General features: G+C 42.1%; 1 protein-coding gene across 1 annotated transcript; it reads right to left on the bottom strand.

Annotated features, from left to right (window-relative positions):
- Nucleotides 1-1,786: 1,786 nt before the first annotated feature.
- LOC148659317 (aminopeptidase Ey-like) lies at nt 1,787-20,969 on the bottom strand. Its single transcript, XM_088641410.1, has 20 exons — nt 20,256-20,969; nt 18,861-19,003; nt 18,050-18,186; nt 16,997-17,123; nt 16,340-16,494; nt 16,123-16,236; nt 15,179-15,322; nt 14,104-14,169; nt 13,508-13,573; nt 12,796-12,965; nt 12,202-12,278; nt 11,440-11,573; nt 9,252-9,307; nt 8,197-8,344; nt 7,665-7,756; nt 6,340-6,450; nt 5,396-5,563; nt 4,797-4,937; nt 4,353-4,434; nt 1,787-3,207 (listed from the first exon to the last, which is right to left on the bottom strand). The coding sequence occupies exons 1-20, from the start codon at nt 20,906-20,908 to the stop codon at nt 3,055-3,057; spliced, it is 2,937 nt and encodes a 978-aa protein (XP_088497536.1). The 5' UTR covers nt 20,909-20,969; the 3' UTR covers nt 1,787-3,054.
- Between the last annotated feature and the right edge of the window lie 1,200 nt (nt 20,970-22,169).

The following is a 22,169-nucleotide window of genomic DNA, read 5'->3' as shown; positions in this document are numbered from 1 at the left end:
AAGGCTGAATCTGGTCAGTACTGGGCCGGGAGACTTCTCAGGAAAACCATGTTGCTGCCGTTAGTGGTGCTGATAGACTCCCCTCTGGACCAGACTATCCAAGCCAAAGCGCATGGATAGGAACACAGAGCTATAGGAGGTGCTCACCTTCAGATAAGCTGTTAAAATGAGGTCTTGGCTACATGGTCATTAACAATCCTATGTTAAGTCCTAAATTCTCTATTACTTGGGATCCTTTGGAATGAAAAGCCCTGTATAAATGCAAATAATTATTATTAAGCTAGTAATTATCTCTTTGAGGACTGAACGGTATTCAGTTTACTTCCAAATAATCTCAATTAGTGCATTTAACACATGACCTGCTTAATTGATCATAATAAATAAATCTTTACATCTTTATATGTCTCCCAACATTAAATAATGACATAAAATAATGATTCAATGGTTAAATCTATGACTTTCTAGAGAAGAGGACTTAGAGTTCGGGACCCCTGGTTCAATACAATACAGTTTTCTCTGTTGACAGCAGTGGGTATTTTTTCTCATCTATGTTGTTTTTATTGAAAGCCAACTTCAAGCGACTTTGGGTTGTTGATAGAGAATCGGGTAGATATAGCGCTCTCAGCAGTGTGACATCCAAGGCAACGTGTACCCGCTCTGGGTAGGTAACATCTCAGAGATGACACGGCTTTGTTTTGTTGCTTTAATTCTGTTTATGTTAACAGCTGACAGTATATCTGATCAAAACTGGGAAGGCTTCTGTGAACCTTACACCAATGGAGCACACAACCTCCATTTCTGGCGTGAGACTGGAACAGTCTACTCCAGAGGTGAGGCTACCCCTGAGGTGACAGTCACCCTGCTGCCCCAGTAAATGCCCTACATACACAGACATGAAACCAGGCCAGTGAAATGTCACACTCTCTGGCCTGGGAAAGAGCTTCCTCTGAAACGCCTTCCCTTGCAGCTGCTCTCCCGCACTTTGATGTCTGAAGGTGGCCTGTAAAAGTGTGATTTCACACCGCAGGCCCTGGCGGAAATGTTTTAAATTGGACAGTCTTATTACTCAGCATGTGGCCCCAAATTTGAGCGAGAACCCTGTGCATTGATTTAATACATTTAAGATTGAAATCCCATATTCCAAGGCAAAGTAAGATCATGAATACACTGCAAATGCTTTACATGTACATATTGAAGTGACGATTCCTATTGAATTTATAGATTTTTTAAATCCTATTAGAATTTCACAGGCAAAATCCAGTTTTCATTGCAACATGAAGAGGGGAGCTTTGCCATGCCATTGAAACTGCACGTATGCAGCGGGGAATATTCGTGGGTTGAATTCCTGGGGTGATACCTGCATGGAGTCTGTATGTTCTTCCTGCGTTCACATGGGTTTCTTCCACAGTCTTACAAGTTAATTGGCTTCTGGGAAAACTGGCTCTGCTGTGAGTGTGGGAGTCTGTGTCTGTGTGTGCCCTGTGATGGACTGGTGTCCCAGCCAAGGTGTACCCTGCCTTGTGCCCATTGTTTGCTGGGACTGGCACCAGCTCCCTCATGACCCTGTACTGGATAAAGCTGTTAGAAAATGGATGAAACAGAACACTTCATCTTTATCTTGCAATCAAGTTTAACAACTGTGAACTTGCATTCCATCTTTTATGGACTGAAATCAGATAACGCTTATGGGAGAGTATATAAAACATTTTATGACTTGGTCATTTAGTGCTTTTAGCCCAGGAATTGAACTATAGCAGACACTTATAAACATCTAAAAGCAACAATATCATTTTAAAAATTGGAAAGATTTATTTTTACAGTTTAGTTTTATTTTGGTCGTGCTTAGCCGGCCTGTTATTTTTTAACAAGATTGTTTCAAGCAGCTAACATTTTAATTCTTTGTTTTTCAACTCACACCCAGGAGTGCACAAGAAAACATATCCTCTCAAAAAATTCAATGCCAGGGAAATAGCAGGAGAATTTCAAAATTGATTCATATACAGACACATTTCATAGTGCTCCATAGAAGATGTCCAAACACAAAAATAAATGGAAGGAGTCTTCCCAAATATAGTGCCCGTCTGGGAAGTATTGAATGTAGTTCCAGTAAAACTTGTATGTCTGAACATAACAATCATTTTTTGTTTAATATCTCTAAGAAGAACTGTGTATTACTGAAGTCAAGATGCTCAACACCAGCAGACTGAAAATGATTGGATATGCATAATTGGATTTAATTTAACAAATTGCGGTAGGATTTAACAAATTTAACAAATTTAACAAATTGCGGTAGGAGTCACTCAGCACAAATCCTTATCTTTCACATCAATGTACAGTATCTTGAAGTAATTATTTAAAGATTAATACAAAAATAAATCTAGAGTTCAGTTTGCCAGCTATAAAACTTCTACCTTGAGAAAAATAATATTTTGGAGTTTAGTGCCCTTTTAACTGAACTTCTGGGTTCAGTGCAAGATGTATTCACATAACTTCTGGTTAACAATTAAGAAGTATTTAAAAACAATCTTCACATTAAGGTAGAGAAATACATTCCAATAAGCAGGTGTTTCTTCAGATATGTACAATTATTAACACAGTGTACAAGGTGGTTCAGCAAAGAGAAGAGGCTTGAAAAAAATGCTCTACTACATCGAAATTGTTAAGGGAGTGAAATTATAGGTTATGTAATGGGTGGGGTTGTCAGCCATTGCGATGGATGAGATGATTGGGAATTTGGAATTGTTTCTTCTTGCCTAGATTATGAAAGACAGGGTTTATACAGGGGCTGTGTTTCTGAAGTTGGGGTTGAGTCTCTTGACTTTGGTGTGGCTTTCAGAGGGAGTAATTTGAGACGGTCTTTGGCTGGAGTTAGTTTCTCCCAGTCTCCAGGCAACAGTGGTGCAACTGGGCTTTTAAGCACAGCCAAGCAGGGTAATGAAGAAAACCACCCCTTCCGCACAATGCTTTAAACTGTCGAAACCTCTTGCAAACCAGGCCAGTTTGTTCCCGTTTCCCATGGACGCCCTTCCTCACTGTTCTCCGGGAATCGGGCGCTCACGCAGATGCTTCGGTGAACCACTTCAGCACCGCGTCTTTGTTTTCTTTCACCCACTTGATGTTGGCGCGGGTTCTCTCTTTCGCCTGCTCCAGGGCCCGAGTGCCTGAGCCGAAGCCCACGTCCGCATTGTCCTTCTGGAACTGCTCCAGCTGTGGAGTGACACAGGCGGGTCAGACAGCGGGGGCAGAGCCTTCTGCTCCTGCCACGGCGCATAGGCCACGAGCCCCACGCCCCACGCCCCACCACCGCTGCCAAACCCCCTTCCTTCTGCTCTTCCCATGGGCAGCGCGTACGAAATCAAACTATTTAGACCAGAAAGTCTTTCCAAACCCAGGAACAATTTCAAATGCGGGAAACATAATTGATGACTGACTTACTGTGTCATAAATCAAATATTAACATCAACGACTCTCTTCTCTTTATTGTGTTAATATCCTCTGCTGCTCGTTTGCTTAATCGTCTCATAGTGTTGCCTTGAGTGACATCACTTTCAGCAGGAGCACACAACACCCACATCCTTCCTACCAAAGAATTGCTCTTTCTCTCACCGTACACAGCACACAAGACCTGTGTCCGTACTGTGTGCCTCCAGGCCTGCTTAGCACCCTATGTTTCGGCTCCATCTCACTGTAACCCTTAGCAGGAAATACAGCCTTAACGAACCTAAGATGAAACCCACACAAATTTCACCTCTACTGTAGGAAATGTTGCATTGCATTATTAGTTTCAAAATCATTTTGGGGATGGAATGAGCATGCAAAAATTAATAAGTTATTTCCTGCAGTAAATGAATAGGTTTTTGTGTGCAGAGTTCCTTCTCACTCAGCTTCCTAGGCTTATGCTTATGTAAGAATTTAATAAATGTGTTATCTGGGCCAAATGGCCTCCTAATGTTTGTAACATTTCCCATGTTCTTTAGAGTCTGCTCCTCCTGACTTCACTGACGTGTCCCAGTGAAAAGGTCTGGAACATAGTTTTCTAGAGGAAGGAGGCTGGAAGAATCGAAGAACAAATTCCTGACACAAGCCCTTTTCAAAGACCTCGGGCTGAGAGTGACATGAGGGTCCCGAGAGCCCCAGCCATGTGAGACAGGTAAGCTTGACCGAACTTGTGAAGTGTTGTTGCAGCACTAATCCTGCTCAGTGCGAGAGGAACTGCACCGTCTGTGCTTGGCTGAGGGGCCGATGTTGAGAAGCAGCCAGTTTGGGGGTTATGACCGAACCTGAATGCTCTAAGTCAGAATCCTCACTAAAAGAATGGTAATTGTGCATGGGACGATTTTGAAAGTGCTTACCTGTCTGAGCTCAAACTCTGTTGAAAACCTCTTAGTCACCCCACTTATGAGGTTTGAGAACGAGAATGATCCACCTCCATACCTGTGGAAGGGGCAAAGCACAGCTGTCACCTTAAATGCTCTTCTAGCATAGTTCAGTCTCTACAGGGTGTGTAAGGGCCAAACTGCTGTCTGTGACTGAGAACTGTGACAACCGTACATGTGCAAAATGGCAGAAAGAGAGGCTGTAAGATAGTTCTGTCTCCTGTAGCATTGTGATTGAAGAAAGAGGTCATTAATATTCACACACACATAAGTCACTGCAACTGCTCTTAGATAGCAGTGATACCTGTCTAGTATACAGCTCTGCTTGTAGAGAAAGCATGGCTTTTAGGAAAAATCAGGTCACAGGTCAAATCTACACTTAGAGGGAAGACGTGCAGAAATTCACAAGGTCTAACTTACTGGGTGAATATGAATGACCAATGTGCTCGGATAAAGTCCCAGGCCAAAGACTGACCCACCACGTTGTTGGCAACATAGACAATGGTAGAAGTGGCATCCTGCTTTCTGATTTTCTGGGAGTCCAAGGTGTATTCCAGATACCTACATCAAACCAAGGGAAACCAAGAAAAATGAATCTGGCATTCAGGAGTCAAAGAGTCAAAGGGCACACACGAACAAGAGATACTGCTGCTGGCGGAGACACCTCAGACACGGGGACAAAAGAGCAAAAGGTGAAAAACTAACAAGGATTCATTCAGAAATGATCAATCAAAATCATGATGTTGCCTTGGTAACGGTGTCAGAGAAGTAATTGAGCAATAAGAAAAGCGTTTCCTCTGAGGTTTGATATTTGTTTCCCACTTTAAGAATAACACTGAAAAAAAATTAAGGAACGAATCTAAAAACATGCAACTGTAAAATATGCAGAATGTATTTGTGACTGGGAAAGGGGATTGTGTTTGTGCACAGGAGCAGTGTATAAACTTGTCCTGCACCATTGCAATTACAGCCCACACCTTGTCTGGTTCAGCTGGGTGTTCAAGAGGATGCTGCCTCACCTGTTCAACAGCCAGGGCTGCTTACTGCAAGCCAGCGCCGCCCGCAGCTTGTCCGTTTCTGTAGCAATGGTGGAACTAGTGAACATCCTCCAGCCAAAGTTCCATTCCTCAGTCCCTCCAGTGGCTATGGCGCTGCAGTACACCGATGTCCTTAGATTTGGGTGGATCCTGATGAAAATAGTGTCATAGTTCAGAACACGGACCTCATATTTTGAAAAACAGAAAAGGCCTATTCCACCAAATTCAGTGCACCTGAGATCCCTCACATTTGTGACTGTGACAAACTCCGCTTGTGCATATCTTGACTTTCTTGGGGCCATGCATGGGAAACCATTGTCTTTTGTCTCCTTTCTTTTTCTGCCTCTCAAGTATTGCACACGTCCAAAGGCTTGCTTTGGGTAGCTCTTACTTGAGAAGCACAAACAGAAGACCAAAAACAAATACATTAAATTTGGTATTGGGGTACAAATAATTCAAGGGATTCAGTCATACTGATTTTTAAAGCTTGTCCTGTACAGAATGGAGATTAAGATGGAACGGCACAAGCATTGAAAGCCATGATAAATTTGACAAAGTCTACCCTCTGGATTATTCAATGGTCAGCAATGAAACACAAAACCCCAAGAGCACATGTGGAAATTATGAGGAGCCATATCTTTACACAAAAGGTGGTGTGTGTGTGTAACACGCTACCCTACTATGTTACTGCAGCTGATCATGGGTTCTTTTAGGAATCGTAAGGATGAGATATTTAGATGAACCAACATTTAAATAAGCAAGACAGGTGAAATGACCCCCTCTTGTTTATAAATATGCTGGTATTAGATATAGAGCTAGAATCATTTCTAAGGAAATAAAATCCTGGTTGTGACTCAAGTCTTTCCACTCGATCCTGCGATGTGCTGAGAAGTGAGATCTAGAACTAGGTGAGGGCAGTAACTCACGGGTTGACTTGAGGGTTGGCCATCCACTCCCCATACAATTTGGTTGCCAGCTCCTGACACTCCTTGTGCCCATTGCTGCATGCAACTTTGATGGCATTCACCTGGTTGTACCTTGGACAAAGAAAAGAACTAGTGATGACAAACGGATACAGTAAAAGACTGTAAAGGGAAATTATTCAAATATTAGTAAGGCTTCATTTACAATATTGTTTACAATTTTGGTTGCCACATTACAAAATGATATTGCTACCCTAAATTTGGTCCAAACAAGAGCAGTGAGGTTTGTGGAACTCTGGTACAAGCTACCCAGACGTTGGTGTAGTGAAACCTTGTGTTACCTTAAACATAAGAATTGTTACTACTGAGAAGCCATCTGGTAGTTAGTAAATTATTGATCCAAGAATCTCATCCAGTTTTTAATGGAAGAAAAACAGGGTATCTGTTTCAACAACTTGGCTTGGAAAATTAGCAAGATCCTTGAAAAGTAACTACAGCCAACCAGTGCTTGACAGAGTCCTTATGTTCTTAGACCTCAATAACATGGAGTATCAGTACAAAGACAGCTTGAAGGGTAAAGGTGTGTTTTCAGTCCTAAGGAGCAGATCAGACTAATAAGGAACAAATAAAGGTTTATTCCATGCTGAAAAGAGAAGAAAAGAAACACAACGTTTCGGCTGTGGAGTCTTCTTTGGGTGGAGCCTTCTTCTTCACATCTGAAGAAGGCTCCACAGCCAAAACGTTTTCTCTCTTCTCTTTTCAGCATGGAATAAACCTATTGCTTGTTGCTTTGCAGCCTACGCATGCTGACACAGCTACCCAGCTACCTAGATCAGACTAATGTCAAATAACTTAAACTAGAAGAATGGGAGAACACATCATTCAATGAGGAAAGATATATAGGTGGATAATGTTTATTTCAAGGCTCATTGAGTTGAACAAAGGAAAACTGGCAGTCTTCTTTTGGTGCCACTTATTATTAAATTAAATCTTTTTGTCTCTCATCTCTAGAAAACATCTAATACCAGAAAATGAATAGCAGTCATGCTGAAAAGGACATCATTAACAGCAAATTACTATTTGTAATGCGAGACATATTTAACTCCTTATCTTCTTAAAATACCCACTATTTTCATAGAACCATGGTGATTTTCCAGTTACTGCTACCAGTTACAGATTTTTTTTTTAATTTGCCATTAAATAGCTTAGTGTTTTCATGTACCTGCACTTTTAATCACTTCCTTGAAAGAACCGAATCAATACAGAATCCGGCATCAGCTTGTGTGTGTGATCTGCAAAGCTGACCATGGAACTACAGAAATACTTACTGTTCAGTGTGTCCTTCAGGGATGACTGTCCAATTGAAAGTGATATTTTCAAAGTATTTAAATAGCGGGGAAACTTGTTTTTTGAGGTAGGCCTACAAAGCAGAAATAAAGACAACAACTGAAAACGTATTCTTCCTATTATCACTTCTACTAGTAACAATAGTAGGGATACAACCAATAGCTGTGGTAAACGCAATAACACCAGCAGTAGTGGCTTCTACAGTTATCACGGTAATAATAGGGGTAATAACAGGCAGTAATTATTGGAGTAGTGATAAATGTATTATCAGTTGTATTTCAATCCAAACACTGCTGAAATACCTCTGTAAGTACATAAGATCCTTATTTTGGAAACTGGTGAAACAGAGTGTAAAGAGAACAACATTATTGAAATAGTATGAGAACAAGAAAGTGCAACATGTTACTGCTCCAATCAGCATCAACATACTGATCCTGGAAGGTCGCGAAGCTCCTCGGGTCCAGGACCTTAGTGTGGGCTTTACAAACTGCAATTCCAGCCACTGGTACTAACCTGCATTGGCCCGTTCACCTCGGTGCGGTCGAACATGAGGAAGAAGTAACCCAGGTTATCGATGGCCGACTGCCAGGGCATGTACTCTGTCTCGTTGGAGAGATATTTGGTTGTACTCAACGCTGACACTGTGGATCTAATTTTTGCCCTTTTAATAAAAATGAAAAATTAAAAAAGTGATTTGTGAGCATTTGGGTGCCAGTTAATAAGTTACTAGAGATCCACACACCCAATGGCAAAAAAAACTGGATCTCAAAGGTACTAAGCTGAAATTAGTCCCCCAAAACTCTGAAAACGGTCTATCTTGGGCCTCCTGAGTTTCTCAGGTGATAAAGACCGAGCTCTACGATCGCAGATTCGAGTCTGGGTTATGTCCCTAACCACTGTGAACAGAATTCCCGGGCTCTCTGGGCGCTCTGTCACAATTGCAGGCTCCCGGGCTCTCCGGGTGCTCTGTCACACCTGCAGGCTTCCGGGCTCTCCGGGCACTCTGTCACACCTGTAGGTTCCCGGGCTCTTGCTGGACTCATAGCTGCGAGCCCAGTATTGAAAGAGACACAAATGAATTTTCCGAATTGTGTGCGTGTAACAAAATGTTTTAAACTGATTTTTTTTTAAATCTCATTCATTTACACTGGAGTGGGCGGTTTGCTCATAGTGGAAAATAAGGGCTTATCTCTAACATGAGACCTCTGAATAACACTGGTCAGCCTCTGTCCTGGTCATGGAATAACCCTTCAACTTCTGATTCTATGGCTACCAGCCAAGCCCCAAATTAACTGAGCTCTGAGTAATCTTCTTAGACTTTTTTAACTGCTTTAAGATGAATCTACAGGAAAAGCTCAAGGGGAGCAGGGATGAATTATCTGTGAAAAAGAATCTGGCTTCCTGCAGTGGGATACCATTAGCTACAGATATACTACAAACCCATTCAAATTAAATTGAGCACAGTCCTTATCACTGTGTACTGGCTGATAAAGATAAGATGAGCAAGCTCGAACACATTAGAATGACTCTTCTCAGGAATGTCTGTGTTTCAAAGCCACTATACTCACCTTGCCAGATTAAATGCATCATCCACCAGTTGAGCTCTGTTAATAACTGGGATGTTCTACAAATAAAAAAAAAAGTTTTAATGGTTTAAAAGTTACAGTATAAATAAGAAGTCATACATCCAATACGGTAATTCATTAGCATCCACCAAGTGTATAGATCTGTGCCCACTCTCAGCAGCTTGAGGGCACAGGCTGACATCTGTTGTGAGTTCATGTCTCCAGCATGTCTGTTTCAAGAATACCATACTGTAGCAGTCCTTAATCTGTCAGAACGAGGACTGACTTGAACAAGCCTGAAGCAAACACCTAGGTCAACAACCCCAGCCTTAAGACCTCATAACATCAGGCAGTTTCCTGGCATCTTTTAACCCTTGTGACAGTATCCTGGTAAGACTACCTCGTTTAACACCTCCAGCAGCCTCTTGTTACTGTTCTACTGGCCTCCTGGCAATGTGCTGGTCAGAGCAGATCCTACTCCTAACAACAAGGGCTGAGCAATATCCAATCAGAGAACTGAAGTGTGTCACATGACTCTGAGCCCAACAGCAAGAGCTTCACTACAGAAACTACTGTCACCTGGACTCAAGATAAAAAGTACTGCACTGCAAGGTTAGCAGTCACATAAACTTTTACTGACATGGTAGTGAATTATAGTGGCAATATTGAATGGGAAATGTTAAAAAAAGAGGAATCCATCTGACTCATATACAGTATTTTATATGCACCCACCTAGCTTAGCTATAAATGGCAACTGCTTGACTTGCTAAGGTGAAGAGTAAAGAGAAAAAGACAATCCCTCTGGTGCATTGGTTTTGTATATTCTCATGAGAGACAGTTCTCAAAATTGCTTAGATTAAAGCCAATTTGTACTGAATGCGAGTTGCTTGGTGTAACTGGTGAAATCCCCCACAATGATGTCATAGGCAACAGATTGCTACAGTTTATGCTGCCAGCACACTGACTTGTATAACAAGGCTCCTGAGAACACTACTGTGGGATTTTGAGTGACCAGCAATAAGAACGTTGGTTTAACAACACATGCAAAGGACAGCAGCTCCTACAGCAAGGGTGGGCAATTCCAGTTCTAGTGTACACACTAGTGTGTCTGCAGGCTTTTTTTCCTGCTCAACTCTATCAGTTGAGAACTTAATTATTGCAAAGGAACAATAATAATAATAATAATAATTGCTTACACTTATATAGCGCTTTTCTGGACACTCCACTCAAAGCGCTTTACAGGTACTGGGGACTCCCCTCCACCACCACCAATGTGCAGCATCCACCTGGATGATGCGACGGCAGCCATAGTGCGCCAGAACGCTCACCACACATCAGCCATCAGTGGGGAGGAGAGCAGAGTAATGTAGCCAATTCATAGAGGGGGATTATTAGGAGGCCATGATTAGTAAGGGCCAATTGGAAATTTGGCCAGGACACCGGGGTTACACCCCTACTCTTTTCGAGAAGCGCCCTGGGATTTTTAATGACCACAGAGAGTCAGGACCTCGGTTTTACGTCTCATCCGAAGGACGGAGCAATGGGCAATGGGTTTATTCCATGCTGAAAAGAGAAGAAAGAAAACACAACGTTTCGGCCATGGAGCCTTATTCAGGTGTGAGAAGGCTCCATGGCTGAAATGTTGTGTTTTCTTTCTTCTTTTTTCAGCATGGAATAAACATATTACTTGTTCTTTAGCAGCCTACGCATGCTGACGCAGCTCCCCACCTGAACTACTTCAACTTAATTACTGGCCAAGATTTGGCTTGAACAGACCAATTTCACATCCTCTTCCAGCTCTTTAGGTGCTGCTGCTTTGAAAGTACCTAAAACACCTGCAGTGCCCCCAGCCCTCCAGGACCAGGACTGTCCATCACTGACCTACAGCACAGTGTCTCCAGCCACCACGTGGCGGCACTCATTTGAAACAGTGACACCTAGTGGCCCATGATCGCCACTCCAGCTACAAGATGATCTGTCTTGCGTAGTATCTAAGACCCAAGGAGGGATCACACAGCTAAGCCATCAAGGCCAGGCAACCACTTCAACAAGGTGCTTTTGAACAACTCAGAACTGGTTGTAGGTCGTCCACTTCTGCTAAACTCCTGCACAGTCTCCAAGGACTACACACACCTGGGCACAGGTGCGTCGTCTGCGTGGCACAGATTTTAACCAGAACACCAGGATTTACCTCATGATTAACTTCCAGCTGCCTGAGGAGTTTGTTCCAGTTGTTCTCATCATAGTTCACCCTGAAGTATCCAGTTACATTGATGTTGGCAAGCAACCAGTCTGTGTTGCTCATTATCATGTTTTGATTGGTGTCTGTGTGGACAGAAGTCAATGAAGAGACAAAGAAAAATCTGAATATCCACTCCGCTCCCTCTGCCTCCACTCTGTACACACCAGATCACTGTGGGTAAGGCGGTCAGGCGCTTAAGTCTGCTGTCATTTTCTCACATCATTTTTTTTATTGCTCTTCGCAAATATTTCCCTGCTTTGGGGCACAGCAAGGAAAGACAAAATTTTTGCCTATTAATATCAGAACTGTATGATCCCAATGAAACCTTCCTCTTTTCCACGCGGATGTTCAAGGGAAATGTTTCTCCAGAAAAACAAAAACTGCACCCCACCCACTTTCAGCAGAACTGTCCCTGTATTAAATAATAAAATGTGCCAATCTGGGGGCATTTATTAGCAATATGTTATGATACCACTACATAAAATATTTTTGGAATATTTGATTTAGTCTTTTCCTACCTTTGTAGCCATTGTACAGTCACAGTATGGTACTTAAGAGCGTGTATTGTTGGAGCAGAGATCAAGTCACTTTTATCACAACAAAATTCAACAGCCCCTTCTGCTGAGGACATTTTCCTACAAATCACCATAGCAGGTGTCAGTCACCTTATCATTTACCTGCTATCAACAACATGCATGTGGGACTCCTTACTTGAGGAATTGAGCAGCCAGTATCTAGTCTGTATTTCTCCACTCTTCATCCAGCTCATAGGGATGTACCATACGTAACTGGGAACACAAATGAGTTTCCAATTAAAACACAATTGAACACCACTGCATGCAGTCCCTGCCTAGCTCACCTTCAGATATATCTCCTCCTCTTTTGATACTTCTCGATATAACAGTAATGACACATTGTGGTATTTTTCATAGGGACTGATGTAAGCCTTTTCTTCATCATACTATGGAAGATTGTGCCAATTTGATTAGTGTTGCCTGATTAATCACGGAGGGATGGATTAGATCAGACTAGGATACAGATAGAGGAAAAGCGATCTAGGAAAGGTGGGTGGGTAATGTTTGATCAGAGCCACATTCCAGCTCAAAAACTAGTAAAAGAATTTCAATGGAACCCAGAGCGTAGAAGCCTACATTTCTATCAGCCCTACACTTAAATGGTGCCTAAATACCACTCAGACATTTGTCATTTGTTTTAAATTCCCCAGCCTTAGCACTGACAGCCTCATAGTTTTAAGAAAAGCCAAATGCACACTCCCACCTGTCCAAGTTTCCTCAGCTAGCTTACTTGTATATTGATGTTCTGTTGACAACTGAGTCAGGGTCCAGAAGGAAGTGTTTCTGGGATATCTGTCCAGATGTGGTATCAATGGTAACAACTGGGAAGCCCATCTGAAGAACCCAGCGGTTCATGATTTGTTCTACAGTAGTTGGCAATGATGATTTGTTGTCCACGGCCTTGCAAATGACAAGACAGTGTTTCACTTTCTTTACAGAAACCGGTCCATTAATCTCCTTGGCTGTTATAACATGTGATCTTTTAAATGGAGCATTTCCCACTCATAGTTTAGGTTGAAACCAGTTTATAACAATCATAAAAGAAACAATTCCTTAATTACAGTCATGCACATACAGAATGTCAACATTGCATTTTAATATATATACCAAAGGATGAACATTGGATTGAATGTTTATTTACTATAGTTTATCAATAAACATTTAGAATGATTTTTCCTGCTCTGAGTGCAGACATCGAAATCTGCACATTCAAAGTTTTCCACAAAAAACTACAAATATATTAAATTCTCTGGCATTCAAAAATATCACTAGACTCATTGTGCTTGTTTGCCCCTCCCCAGGACTGAAATGATAGAAATGTACTTTAAGTTCTTGGAAAGACCTTGCACATACAGTGTGTACACTGTACTATGAAGTACTCAACTGTATAGTGACAAAATTAGCCAACACAATCATTTTGCGGAACTGAAAAAGTAACTTACTGTTTCCAAGTGATCCCAGAGGTCTGTATATACTGTGTTATTAAATGAAAAATGAGTCAGGTATGCCTGCAAAGAAAAGGTTGTTTATTTCACAGCAGTGGAGTAGTTTAGAGAAGTGGCTTATTTCATGAAATTACATCATAAAAATATGTTTATTACATCATTCAGGACACAATACAGGGCTAAAAAGGGGAGTGTAGTGTAACTCTAAAACTAGTTACTACAGCTTCACTGTAGAAGAGGACAGCTCATTCACTGGCCTTGTGATCAAGTCTAGATCGCAGACTTTGTCTTCAATTATTTAATTGGCATTTTACATTATTAAAAAAAATATCTGTAACAGAGCAGATCACAGAAAGGTCCACATGTTCTGTGCAGGAAAAATATGTGTGGTAGCTCGTGCCGTGTCTTAATGACCAAATATTTGCTAGTGTACTGTAATGCTCTAGTTAATCCCTACAGATCAAGTGTGATCTTTGATGTGTTTTATATGTTAATGAAAAGACTGCTTCCAATTTGCAGTGTAATAGGAAGCAATACATTAACCGATACATATAGTATAAGTATTTGTGAGGCATGACTGTGCTCAGACTCACGTTAATCCCTTTGACAAACACGCCTTCTGTCAGGAAATCGGACAGCATCCGCAGCACTGAAGCCCCCTGTAGGGAAGAACGAGAGCAAAGCATTAAATCCAGCAGTATTCCTAGCAAGTGGGAGCCCATGTTAGTCCCAATGCCCTGAGCACAGCTACAGTACGTCATTGTGGAACACATCAAATTTTCTTTCACGGCACTTTGTGATGGAGGTAGACAGAAAATAAGCACAAAGCAACATTGCTTCCAAATCTGAAAGTCTGTGAATTTCCACTTGTTCCAGGATGCAACAGCCAGTAAATTAGAGTTAGGCAGGGAATCCTCTGTGTATTCTGCGACATCTCAGGCTCTTATGAATCGGCAGTGAGGTGAAAGAGAGCTGCATCACTATCCCGAAAGCCCAAGGTACAAGGCAGCTTGAACAGGAACAAGTTAAAATAAAAGGGACACAACATTGCAGTTGTGGAGCCTTCTTCAGGTGTCACATCTGAAGAAGGCTCCACTCCACGGCCGAAATGATGTGTCTCTTTTCTTTCCAGCATGGAAAAAACATTCACTTGTTCCTTTGTAGCCTATGCATGCTGACACAGCTGCCTACTTGAACTTCTACGAATACAAAAGGACAGTTAAGAGAAAACAAATAACCCATCAAGCATGTCTTTGGAGCACTTGGAGAAAACCCAGGGTGACAAACTCCCCACGGAAGTTGACCTAGTCCAAACTCGAACCCGGGGTCCAAGAGTTGGAAGGTCACAGCTTTTAGTCACCACACTGCCCCACAGGCTGTTGCTCCCCCAGTGGATACTCATTCTCCTGTGGGGGGGTGTGGGGCTCACAGAAGGAAAAGTGGTGGATGGCTCCAGAGTACATTTCAAGAGAAACCCTGCAAACCTGCCATTCTTCCCTTTGTACCTCAGATGATGGGAAGAACAGATGAACTCTACTCCTACTACAGGAATCACCTGTCACTGCCTGGCTCCCCGCCTCCTCCTACACAAACTGCGAGTCTCAACATGCTTGGCTTCATCTGCTGGCTCTGTGTTCAGAGCATGCTGCTGCAGGAGGACTGCTGTACCTTGCTGTAAGAGATGGAATCGAAAAGCTCGCTGATTTGCGCCGGCGTTTGGATCTCGTCTTCCGTTGAGGAGAGAGGGTGAGAGGAAGCCAGAGCGTCCACCGCAAACACCCTGTGCACATCGTTCAGGACAATCAGGTCTTTCTGTGAAGGACAGACACAGGGACAGTCACACATGCTGGGCCTTTTCACCTAGAGCACACAGCGATCTGTTTGATTCATATTGTACCAAAACTCTACATACATAAAAACGATCTGAAAGAAAGTTCATGTAACAGAGTCCTAGATATTACTACAAATTAAACAGAGGTATAATCAATCAGCCATTGATGAAGCACAGACCGATCAACAGTATAAAAATGTTATCTCCTATTGGCAATTTCAGATTAATTGCAGAAAGTGAAAGCATTTTGAAAATGTTTCATGTGACAAACACTTTTTTTCTCTTTTTCAATATAGTCTTCTATTTTGCTCGTTCACACCACCTCCAGAAATATCAACTGTTCTGAGCTGTGAATCAATTTTGTATACATTGATGAGAATCACAAAAGGTTGATCAGAAATTCTTATTTGATAAATCGTGTCATTATAAAAACAGCAGAATCTCACTGTATGTCAAAATACAGTATATACTGAAAGGAGAGAAAGTGTCAAACTATTCACTGTGTCACAATCTTTAAGTCAGTTTTGAAAAGGCAAGAGTAGCTGAAATCATCTTTAAAAAAATCCATAGCTATATTCAGAGCCTTCTGCTGCAAAGACACATTTGCTCCAAAATTCTCTCAAAAGTAAATATAATGGTTTCATGCAACTCAAACTTGGTTTACCCCCAAGCCTAACTTGGCCTGAGTGCAACCTGGAAATCATAAAAAGTGGAGCAAATATGGGATTGAAGCAAAAAGATCTGAAGTTCCTCTGGTTGATCTGCATGTTCCTATACATACAATATTCCAGTCAGGCTCAGCAAAATCTGCTCCCAGATATTCCACATAGGAGGCAAAGCCTTCGTTCAGCCAGAGGTCATTCCACCACTTCAGGGTGACCAGGTTTCCAAACCACTGCAAGGACACAAACCCACAGGTGAACGAAAGAAGGGAGAGATAGGACTGAGAAACACAATAAACAGAAGGAAACAGAAACATGCTGTAGTTCTTGTGTTACCATGTGTGCCAGTTCATGGGCAATGACAGTCGCGACTCTCTCTTTGTTCCCATTGGAGGAGAAAGAATTGTCATACAAAAGTGCGGTTTCTCTGTAGGTTATCAGGCCCCAGTTTTCCATCGCTCCAGCATTGAAGTCAGGAAGAGCTATCTGGTCTGGAGGAGAAAGGGAGTTCAGCAATGAACACTTAGCACACTTTGCAGATGATCATCCCACCCAGGACGCAATAACTACATTAATACCCGTCGCAAAGCCTTTAAAAAAGCAATCCGAAATGGAAACAGTGCAAAAGCTTTTGATTTACTTTTGCTTTGTCGTCCTTTATGACAAAGATGATGTGATGTTAATGATCCACTGCATTACGTGAGAGGAGTTCAAATTAACCCAACACTAGCTTGTCAGTTTTTAAAAGTAGACACATAAGTTGAAATAAAGTATATCTGCCAAGCTTAATAAAAAAATCAAATGATTAAAGCAGTTAAGCAGCACATCGCATGATCTTGTTACATTTGTTTAGTGAGTTTTAATTGTGTCTATGTTAAATGTTCCAAGCACCCAAAAACTAAGAAAATCAGCCTTTTCATCTCTCTTTGGCAACACTCCACAACTTTCACAACACAATTCAAGTGGGACCTTTTCAAATGTATATAGACTAACCTGATTTTGGTAGGGGGTATGTTACATTGTAATACGTTTCAAAGAAGTTCAGAATTGGGCCTGTCACATTCAAGGCATAGTCTCCTTGTTTGTCTTCAATAGCTTTCTTGCGAGCCCAGATTCGAACCTGAGAAGGAAAAAAGCACATTGTCAATAGAGTTCCTGCTACTTGACAAACTTGTTCCCAAGCTACTTTCCAAACTAAAGTCTGAAATTAAGATGAGATTTCCAGAAGTGGTGTAAAGAGGAAAGGATTTCCTTAGGAAAATGAAACATAATTGCAACATCTGTCTTGATTAATGGACACCAACCATATCCACACAGAAAGAAATAGCTTTCATAAACACAGTTTAGATGTCTGTACAACTGTAAGGTACAATATGTTGAAATAAATTCAATTGGGTGTACTGAGATTCAACTGAAAATACAAAATACTGCTTAAGCCTTCTGATGGTATAGCAGGTTCAGACCAGACAGCAGCACATGTTTTGACTAAGTTACCCAGAAGGATGTGGGGAGCTGCTGCCTTCAGTCACCTGACCAGTTGCTGAAAGACAATTGGTCATGTGACAGTTTAAAAAGCAGGAAGCAGAGGCTGATAAACCGAATTATCTTGACAGGCCAAATAAGAACATAAAAAAGGTTACAAAATCAGAGAAAGCCATTTGGCCCATCTAGCCCATTTTGTAGTTAGTAACTGATCATTTCAAGGATCACATCCAGATGCTTCCTGAAAGAAGAGGAGACATCAGCTCCCACAATATGACTGGATAGCTTATTCCGACTCCTAAATTTCCCCCCTCTCATTGGTGACCTTTCCTGTATTCTCAAAGATGGATCACTGTGGGTCTAATACTGTAACATACAGTAAACACACCTTAAGTGATTGTGTGTTATACTTTGTAAACTGATTTTTGGTTTTAAGGCATACATTCAAATATATGCACATTTACACTAGGCTTCCAGGATATGTCTCTTTCTCCTGCTTTTCCATGTGAAGATCAGAGGGTTAAGATAAAAAAGAAATGTTATGTATTATTAATCATATATTACCAAAACATCCTGGATTGTGTTATTAATCTGTCCAAAGTCACTGACTATGAAGGCCAAAAGGTATGTTGACATTTTCTCAGTGGTTTTAAACTTAGTGACGGTTACAGACACACTATCGATGACATCATCCTTCACCTCTGAAAACACAAGAAACAGTAGAGAGTGACACAGCATCTTTTTAAACTTTGGACAAATACAAGACTTTTTGATTTGTTATTCTCTGGAATTTGGACATGCCGGCTGACTGAACGTGCAGGGCCTGGGTCTACCGGCAGCCACTCACAATAACTTCTGTCAGGCCCAGGTCAAAAGCTCAGAGCTCGATCCTGGGCTGTGACTGCGGTGCCCAGACAGTGGAGTGTGACCGGCTCGGCACCGCTGAAGGCTGGGAGGGATTCGCTGGACGGGGGTTCCCTGGGATCACAGCTACACCAGCACGGTGACCCCTCTGACCTCCAGGGTGCTTCATGCACACAGTGCTATCGTGGGGGGGGGGGGGGGGGACACTCCCCTCCAGGCAGCACTAATCTGCCGGTACAGGGCCATGTGACAAGATGTGTGGCTGGAAGGTGGGCAAATCGGAGGAGTCCGCCTACACTTCACAATCTCCCCGTGTGCGGTCACAGGGTTCGGAGCTATGAGCAGACACGTTCAAATAACACACAGCTGGCGATTCTGAGTAACAGCAATCATCCCAGGCTCTTATTTAAACTGAGTGGGCATTCATCCAGCTGTGTACAGGTCGTAAAAAGTAATTGTTGATTCTAAGTCAACAAAGGCCTGCTTTATGAGGCCCATGCAGCACACTCACCATAGTCCAAACTATTGGACAGAGCCACAGTACCGGGGTCGTGAATCACTGTGATGTTGAAGGTGGCTTTCATGGCAGGCTCGTCAAAGCAGGGGAAGGCTTTTCTAGCGTCTGCTGCCTGCATTTGAGTAGTGGCGACCACTCTAAGAAAAGAAAAAAAACAACAATTTTCATTGTGGTGTATTCAATTTATAGTTCTTTTTTTTTAATTCTGAGGTGGTGGGCACACATCTGATGTTAATTATAGACTATTTAACCGATTTTATTGTGATTAACCATGGTTAGCTGAGGTGACTATAAGGATAAAGACTTAACATGAAATTTAACCACAGTCTCAGCTAATGCTACCAAAGGCCTTTAAAGCTCCCGCTTAAATTTGGGCAGTTTAGACAACTAAGATGATGCTTGTTTGAAATCGGGGAAAAGAATGAGGGTAACAATTGAGCTTAGATGCTTAAAATTCTGTTAATATCTTTTTACATTACCTGTGACAGATTAACAGAATGTCAGCAGGGTGTGATGAACCTAGTAGGACTATTAATGAGTAGTTGAATGGTTACTAATAAAAGGTTAGATTACACATAAGCAGTGCCTAAACTCTAAAAAAGTGCTGACCTTTTTGATTTGTAGGTGTTTAATACCCGATGAATCTGGCGGACAGTAAAATAAGATATGCCTTTTGCTGCCTGTAGCTATGTCAGACAGGAAAAAGCAAATTGGATCTGTTAAGAAGTCTTTCAGATGGGGAAGCACATACAATATGTGCTGGCAACCAACACCTTACTTTCAGGTTATTTTGACTGCTTTTCCACTGAACTGCATGATACTGATTCACTCAGCAGAGAAATCCCGACCTTCTCCCCATTGCATTAACAATTCTTCAGAAAGTCCCAACAGAAGCATTCTGATGAGTCTTGATAATATGTGGGACAAAAGAAATGCTTTCTAGGAAAAAAGTGCCCACTACCTATTGCTCTGCAGCAAAACCATTTGTGACTTTAAATGAAACACAACATTTGGATCAGAATACAAACACGAGACATTTACTATCTATGCTGCTATCTTTAAGAGTGTGCAAATAGACTGTGAGGGAGCTGTTCTTCAGCATCTATCCCCACAAGTGGTCATGTTCTGTAACCAAATGGCCAATTCATCTTTTCTGCGCTGCAGGGCTCCACATAAAACTGTTAACCTAATCTGTGAATCGATCTGTGAGCATGTGTCTCCCAGAGAAGCTGCAAGCTCGATTTGCTTAGTATTAGATCTACTAGAGTTTAGACTGCAATTAAAATCTGTAAAAAAAAAAATGTTAGGTATACAAAGTGGAAGTGTCGTTCTCATGCAAAACAAAGCTTTAAAAACATGTCCTAATGAATACAAAAAACGTTCGCTTACTTCTGAGTTCCATCCTCCTCCGTATATACGCTGCGGTAGAAGCCTGCTAAGTCATCTGCCAGCTCGCCTTGAAAATCAGTGATGAGTTTGTATGACTTCCCAGCTTCAAGGCTGTTTTGGAGCTGAACCACGAGATACTGGGTCTTCACCTCCAGCCAGGTGCGTTGCAGTGGTGGTGCATTTGAGCCACCATTGCCTTCCAGCTTTGCATGAAACCCGTTCGATAAGGTCAGGTTGAGCTTGTTGCTGTGAATGAGAATCAGGTCTGTAGCCTTGAGACACTTGAAGATGACAGAGGAGCTCCCTGTGAAGATGTACATGCCATTCGTTTCAGGCTTGAGTCGAGGCCAGATGGTCAAATCATAGTGCACGGGAGCCAGGGTGTCAGGCAGCCGGTATCTGTTCCACGGGTTCTGGGGTTGGGCAGTGGTTGTTGGCGTAGTGGTGGTAGTCACTGCTGGCTTAGTGGTGGTAGTCACTGCTGGCTTAGCGGTGGTTGTGGTGACACTGTCAGTGGGCCTGGCACTCTCCACATTCTTGGCTTTCTCCTGAGAGTAGACTACAGACAGGGCGATAATGGTGGCCACAGCCCCGGCACCAATCACAATCCCAGCGATGCCCAGGGTCTTGCTGATGTAGTAGCCTTTACCCATGGCTGACGGCTTGCAGGAAGCAGGGGCAGAAGAGAGATGATCTGGATTCTGCTGGGCTTTTTATTTTGATGGCGTGTCAATGTTTCTGTGTAGACCGGCCTTCCTTCAGGATTAATGGGTGACCTATTAACAGAGCAGTAGGGCTGGTGGAGAGAGAAGTTCCAACGTTCATGCGGATCCTAAAGGGTCATTGGCCCTCCAAGACCAGCTTGCCTGTGACTCTTTCTCGGACAGCCCTTTGAGTGACTCTCCCAGGAGGCAAAAAAAAATACCAGATGAAATTTAAATTCTTCTTTTTCTGACAGTTCGACTTCTAATGAAACATTTGAGCCTGATATTTCTCAGAGTCACTGGGAGTAACGGCTTTTTTCCCCTTGCACATGACTTTGGAAATTTATAAACAGACTTTAATTCTGAGGCAGAAAAAGTGAAAGCAGTAGTCAGCTGGAGAGAAAAAAAAGCCTAGAGATAATTAATTAATAATTGTGTTCAATAGAAAGCATTTGGAATATAGTCGGGAAAAATATTAGAATTCACACTTAGCCAGAGAGGTAATTCTGCTCCCACAGGGGGCGCCGTATCCGTAGGTTTTCGAGGTCTCTTCAACGCACCACCACCTGGAAGAGTTGGGAGAAGCTGTTAAAAAATAAGTACTATTAGGTCAACAATGAACTGATTGAGCTAAGTTGGAATGAAAACCTGCAGACACACTGGCCCTCCAAGACTGGCCACCCCTACCTGTAGCAGAGAAACTGCTAAGATGTTCTAAACAAAAAACACACAATGTCCTAACGCATATTCAAAAATCCCTTTACAAAGCCGCAACACTACAGCCACCCGGGCTATCAAATTACATTCATGCATAAATGCACTGCAGAATTAAACATATCTTTATTCGCTGCTATCAAGTTAATTTTACTCCACAATCATACATGAAAGAATGAAAAGTTTATGGAAACTCTACATTTCCCTCATGTAGACAGTGAGAGAAGCAATAAAAAAGAACATTGAAATTCTTGGATATATTTTTACAAGTGCAGCATGAAGTCATGCTAAAGTCGAGTTAAGATTTTGCAATACATTTGTTATACAGTATCTCACTTCAAATACACTGTTCAGTTTTGGGCACCTTGATTCAAACTCCTTACGGGTATAAACCACATCAGCTCAAGGGCTGTCTTCAAGATCAGTGGCAACACAGGGACCCAAGGACATAAGTGAGAATTAAGCTTAGAGATTGTTGTGTCATATAAATGACAGC

This window comes from Lepisosteus platostomus, chromosome 7 (genome assembly GCF_059453375.1).
Source record: "Lepisosteus platostomus isolate fLepPlt1 chromosome 7, fLepPlt1.hap1, whole genome shotgun sequence".
In the NCBI taxonomy this organism is placed as follows: domain Eukaryota; kingdom Metazoa; phylum Chordata; class Actinopteri; order Semionotiformes; family Lepisosteidae; genus Lepisosteus; species Lepisosteus platostomus.
This window is presented reverse-complemented; position numbering and strand designations above follow the sequence as displayed.